Source organism: Arachis ipaensis, chromosome B04, assembly GCF_000816755.2.
Source record: "Arachis ipaensis cultivar K30076 chromosome B04, Araip1.1, whole genome shotgun sequence".
NCBI lineage: Eukaryota > Viridiplantae > Streptophyta > Magnoliopsida > Fabales > Fabaceae > Arachis > Arachis ipaensis.
The window spans coordinates 33,911,393-33,918,046 of NC_029788.2; the positions used below are offsets into that span (position 1 = coordinate 33,911,393).

Here is a 6,654-nt window from a genome sequence, read left to right on the forward strand (position 1 = left end):
AAATCCAATTCTTTTCTGTTTTAAGTTTTAGCTAATTTATTATAACAAAATTTTAAATTAAATAAAATATATAATTTATTTCTCATTTCCATGAAAAAAAATATATATGAGCATGACACCTGAATAGGGGATTATTAAGAATATATAATTGACCTCAATAAACAAAGACGGTAAACCATAGTTCTCGGAAGGCTCTATTAAAAGCTAGGGCCATATACTTCTTTAAAAGGAGATAAATTATCACTTAAGAATGTGTAACTACTCTCATTGATCCTTTCACGCTCTCTGTGTCTTCTCTTCCTTCTATCTCCAACTTTTGTGTTGACTATTCAGCAATAGCAATCCTCTTCTAAAGAGTAGTACGTAGCAAAGTAGCAAGGTATGTACGAAATATACCATGTTGAAACAATTTTTACAATAATGATACATGCATATTGAACGAATAATTAATTCAAAAACCATGCATCAAGTTATATGCATGTGTGTGTTCAACCTTTTCATTATTTCCTCAGTTGTCCTATAAGGATTTAATTTTAATATTTTGTTAGTGTTCATTCTTTTTTATGTATATTCATGTTTTTATCAAATTCAAAGGTTGCGTAAAAATAAAAATAATTCACTAATTAATACATAAAATAATTTTTTGTTGTTTTAAGGTACTAATGATATAAAATATATTTATATACAACCATCTAATTATACTTGTTATTTCAGGTAATTATTCACATCATACTTATAAAAACTAGCGGCTCAACAGGCATGTCGTGCCTGTTCAGCCGCTTTTCTATTGTTTTTAAGAAATTAATTTTATTTTTTTAATATATTATTCGCTCTTTAAATTTATTAGATTACTATTTTTTTTATTTTAATATTGACGTGATCTTATTTATATCATATTTTAGTATTGGTATTAATATATTATTCACCCTTTAAAATCAAGATAAAAAAAATTTATATTTAAATCACTCTTTCTCTTGCATAATTTTAATGGTGAAAAAACTTTTATTTCTTATAATTTTATATTCAGAAAAGCTCCGCATACAAGCCCTAATGACTTGTATGGTTTACAAGTTCATTAATAAATAAAACCCCAAAATGCGCTCCAAGGGTTACGTTGTATGTACGCGCTATATAGGATCCCGCGTATATCTAACTACCAAATTTAAAAGATTTGTTTCCTTCTTCGTTTTCGTTATTTGCACAGCAGATTTGCTCGTTCTTCTTCTCGCGAAGCTTCACCTGGTTTCTTCGATCGTTCTTTTCTCCTCCTTTCTCACTCGTTTCTTCTTCTTCTTCGTCATTTACATTAGTTCCTCTCTCTCTAACTCGAGCTTCGTTTTCTATTTGATTTTTCATTTTCTGAAATCAAAGTTTGAACTCGTTTTGAAGATAATGGATGATTCAACCTCAGATTGTCAGCTGAATCCAGGCGAAGTGAACTATGAATTTGAATCTAACGAAGTTCCTGAGGTTTGATTTACATAGGATTACTATGAATTTTGTTGCAGTAATTTGTATAGCAATGTGTAGGTGAATAATTCGTGAACATTGACTGTCAAAATAATGCATGAAGATAAATCTGTGGATTGAATGTAATGTATTAGTTTTGATTAATTATCTGGAATTTATAGCAGACGCTCGGGTGTAGATCAGATCTTTTTTGGGTGTATTTTTGCTAGAAGTGTGCATGGTGTATTCTACAGCCTCTCTCGGTTGTTGATGACCAGCTTGTTCCGAAGGTTGGAATGACCTTTACTACCCTTGAAGATGCTGGAAAATTTTACAGGAACTACGCCAAGGCTGCAGGTTTCTCTACAAGAGTTCGGAGCACAAATAGGAAGGGAAACGAGATTAAGAATCAACTGATTACATGTAGCAGAGAGGGAAAATGGAAATCTAAAATATCTCCGACCGAGAAGACCAATCCGACAGCCGGTTTAAACTGTCCTGCAAGAATTTATATACACACATTGAAGGATTCGGTGCTTGGATCATTTCAAAGGTTGTGCTGGATCATTCACACCCCTGCTATCCAAGTAAAGCAGAGATGCTCAAACAGCACAGGGAACTAAGCATGTCCATTCGTCGTACAATAGAGAATAATGAGGAGGCCGGTATCAGACCAAGCAAAACCTACCAATCATTTGTTGCAGCTGCCGGGGGTCACTGCGAGTTAAATTTTATCGAAAAGGACGTGAAGAATTACATTACGAGGGAAGTGCGGAATGTTTCCGAACAAGAAGATGCAAAGGAATTCGGAAAATATTTGTTAAGAATGAAAGAGAAGAATCAGAATTTATTTTTTGAGCTCGAACTCGAGGAGGATCAATCGATTAAGCTGGCTTTTTGGGCCGATGCAAGAAGCAGAGCTGCCTTTGAGTATTTCGAAGACGTCATTTCATTCGACACCACCTACAATACAAACAGGTAACAAACTGCCCCTGTTTATGATGCTAAATTAATGTATTTTTATGAATCCGCAGCAGAGGTGTATATTGGCTATTTTTTGGGTGTATACGAAGCATTTGTTCGGGTGTACCTAATGATTTTGCATTCTGCACTATGGTAATTTGTTTCAGGTATAATTTGGTCTGTGGTTCTTTTGTCGGAGTGAATCACCACGGTCATTCAACACTTCTCGGATGCTCTTTGATGAAAAACGAAGAAATTGAATCATTCAAATGGTTATTTCAATGTTGGCTTCGTTGCATGGGAGGAAACGCTCCGAAAGGGTTTCACACCGATCAATGTGCATCAATGAAAAGGGCTTTAGAGGCCTGTATGCCAACAACAATTAACCGTTGGTGTATTTGGCACATCATAAAGAAGATTCCAAGCAAATTAAACGAGTACAAGGGACATGCCGATATTGAACAAGAAATGAGCCAAGTTGTTTGGAACTCTCATAACAAAGACTCATTCGATAGGAATTGGAATGATTTTCTGCTCAATTTTGGTCTTGTGGACAACAAGTGGCTTTTAGGTAATGTTTTTTTAAAATCTGCAGCAGAGGTGTAAATTGCATGTTTTATCGGGTGTATTTATAGTCTGTGTTTGGGTGTATTCTGCAGATCTGTATGAAGACCGTCACATATGGGTTCCTATCTATCTGGATCACCACTTCTGGGCAGGGATGAGAAGCACACAAAGGAGCGAGAGCATGCATTCATTTTTTAACAAGTTTATCACCCGGAACAGCTCGCTTATTCAGTTCGTCAAACAATACGATAATTACCTCGAAAGCAGGGAGCAAGCAGAGAGAGAATCAGATGCTGCAGATTTTCATACGGTCATACCGTGTGCAACCAAATCCTCTATTGAAGCTCAGTTTCAAGATGCATACACTCATTAAAAGTTTAGGGAAGTCCAAGCGCAATTCAGAGGAAAAGCGAATTGCATCACCAGATTAACGAATTCCGCTCTAGGCTATTCAGTATACGAAGTCGGAGAACAAGTTTCCAGCTCAATATTCAACAAGTTTGTGGTTACTTATGACTCAGTTGCAGCCGAGGTAAAATGCCAATGCTTATTATTCGAGTCGAGAGGGATACTGTGTCATCATGCACTAAGCGTGTTAAGCTTCGAACAAGTAAGCCAAGTTTCACCTAGATATATACTGGAACGATGGAGCAAGAAGGTAAAGAGGCGACACACACACATCAAGAGCAGCCACGACGAGCCACTGATGGAGCCAAGAAGCAAGAGGTTCGACCAATTGATTTTTCGTTCGCAAAATATTTGCGAATTTGCATCCGAATCGGAGGAGCTGACTGCAATTTTGCACCGTGCGTACGATAACGTCATGGCTGAGATGGAATCATTAAAAGCCAAAAGGAAGGGAACATCTTCTTTATCCCACGAAGACGCTAACTTGGAATCCGTTAACGAGCTTCAAAGCCCGCCAAGGATTCGAACAAGAGGACGTCCAAAAAATAGGCTAGGTTCAAAGTTGGACAAACAGATCACAAATGCCACAAAGAAGAAGAAAACGAAAGTTTTAAGCGAGGTAAAAGTAATGTTCTTTAAATTTGTGGTGATTGAGTTTATTTTTCTCGTTAATAGTTTAGCTAATATGTGAGTTTCTTATATTCAGATAAACTTGTTTGATGCCGCATCAGTGGTGCATTTAAATTCCAGCCAATATCAAGGACATGTTATGAATTATCAGTTCAGGGTACCAGCAGCAGGGGATAACTCTTTGGGTGTATAGTTTTACAGAATATGGGTGTAAAAGCACTATTATTTTGGGTGTATTTTTGTTAATTCACAATTTACATATAGATACATATATATAATATTTGCGTTTTAGGGTTTACAGGTTAGCGGTAAAGGGTTTAGGTTTTAAGTGTTTAGGGTTCAGGGTTTTAGTCTCAAAGCATCAGGGGGGGATAGATTTCAGGGTGTATATTCAACTTTATTTGGGTGTAAAAATTCGCAGGTTATGGGTGTATATTTGATTTGATATTTTTCTTCATATTTTAGTACCTGTAATTCATACATTTTGAATACAGCACAGACAGTTTAACAACACAGACAGTTTGGGTGTATATTTTAAGCAATCTTGGGTGTATATTAAACTTGCGTTGGGTGTAAAAGTTTATAATTTGTGTTTATATCTTCCTTTGATGTTTTCCTTCATATTTTACCACCTGTAATACAGCTTTTGAATACAGCACAGACAGTTTAACATCACAGACATTTTGGGTGTATATTTTAAGCAATCTTGGGTGTATATTAAACTTCCGTTGGGTGTAAAAGTTTATAATTTGTGTTTATATCTGCCTTGATGTTTTTCTTCATATTTTGCCACCTGTAATACAGCTTTTGACTACAGCACCGACAGTTTAACAGCACAGATAGTTTAACTATGGAAAAAAATTTCATTGAATAGAAGTTGTTTATAAATGGCAAATTTTTACAGCATTTGTTCAATTTACAAACTACCTAGCAATTGGATTACGCAGTTTCTATATCAGTAGAATTTATCTGACAAAACGGACTCAATAATACGGAGGATGGCTTCGACAGCCTTATTGCATTACTCTCTTTAATTGCTTGATCTCTCTCTTTATTCAATTCACTGAATAGTATCCGCGAAGCATACTCCACTCTATAGTGGTCCACCTCCTCCTACAATTAAAAAGTATATTCTGTTTAAACAGCAATATTAATTCAGTAAAGTAATACAGAGTTATATAGTTCTAAAGACAGTTACCTGTTTCCAATTATCCCATTCATACTTCCCTTTTTTAATGTTTTCCGACTCAATTAACTCAAGCCACTTCATAACGTAGATAGCGCAGTCATAGCTGAAAACGAAGAAAATAAATTACAAATCTCATTTAGGAAAGTTTAATGTTCATAGTCACAAATTTATACCTTGATTTTTGGCTTGATATTTTAACATATGATGCTTTAATTTCCTTCTCCTTCTCGTCTTTCTTCATGGGTTCCCTGCCGGCATATGCTCTCAATCTTGAAATTACATATCCCTTAAATACCAAAACAAATCAGTAATACACCCAAATGAATGCACAACATACAACCAACTGAATGGACAATATACGAAATACACCCAACTTAATAAACAACATACACCCAACTTGATCAACAAAATACACCCAAATGGTTCCACAAAATACACCCAACTCGACAAAGAAATTACACCCAAAGCAAAACATACATACACCTTATATTGAACTGAACTACACCTATCTATTAAAGTAAAGAACACAGAGGCAACTTACAGTGAATTTATTAAGCTGCTTTCTCTCATCGCTTGGAGATTTCTTGTGTAGCGGATCAAGTATATGAAATCTCCGCTTTGTTGTATCAATCACCCATAACCACCAATGGCCGGAGTAGCAAACAGGTGCAAAAATCTGAAGGATTGCCACATTTCAATAGTGTGTTATTTTATTTGGCATATAAGTAAAGAACGGTACTAACAAATTTAGCAAATGAAAACTTACATATGGATGCGAAGTTAATGTTTTTGCATCTATGAAGGGAATAAAACTCGGGTAGTCTTCCACCCTGAATTCTTTATTGGTTTTAGGTGATATGAATTCCCCCTTTGGGTGCTTCGAAAGGGCCATGTTCTGCAACAATTGTGAAACAACAAATGAAATAATGAAAATACACCCAAGTGAATACTTTAAATACACCAAAATGACTATACAACTTACACCCAATCGAACGTAAAAAATACACCCAAATTAATACAGAAAATACACCCAAAATTCGTAGAAGTAACACTTACCACAATATCGGGGGGGAGACAGTATACTTGTTCTTGAAACCTTTTATCATTTTTCTGGTTGAGGATAAGGCACATGGCAGATGCAATCTAGAAATATATGCCGATATCAATTTACATTAATAAACATTGCAGTAAACTTTGGTGTAAAAACATTAATGTTATTCTAATATTACCTCAGATTCTATATAACTTTCTGCCTGGAGGGATGCAAGGTGCATTCTATTTAAAATGTAATTATCTTGGGCAATCAGAGTGCACATGTGGTCATACTCGTTAGTACCGCCATCTGCGTATGTCTTCAGTCGCGTCCCCCAGATGTAGCACTTTTCTTTCATATCATCCGTAATCTGATTTATTCCCTCAGGAGTTTCAAACTTCCCAGAACTTTCTCC

At 35.6% G+C, this 6,654-nt stretch overlaps 1 protein-coding gene across 1 annotated transcript; it reads right to left on the reverse strand.

The window, feature by feature from the left end:
• On the reverse strand, window positions 4,735-6,379 carry LOC110271485. The gene is made up of 5 exons (XM_021122420.1): window positions 6,263-6,379; window positions 5,973-6,101; window positions 5,748-5,882; window positions 5,380-5,492; window positions 4,735-4,828 (listed from the first exon to the last, which is right to left on the reverse strand). The coding sequence occupies exons 1-5, from the start codon at window positions 6,335-6,337 to the stop codon at window positions 4,735-4,737; spliced, it is 546 nt and encodes a 181-aa protein (XP_020978079.1). The 5' UTR covers window positions 6,338-6,379.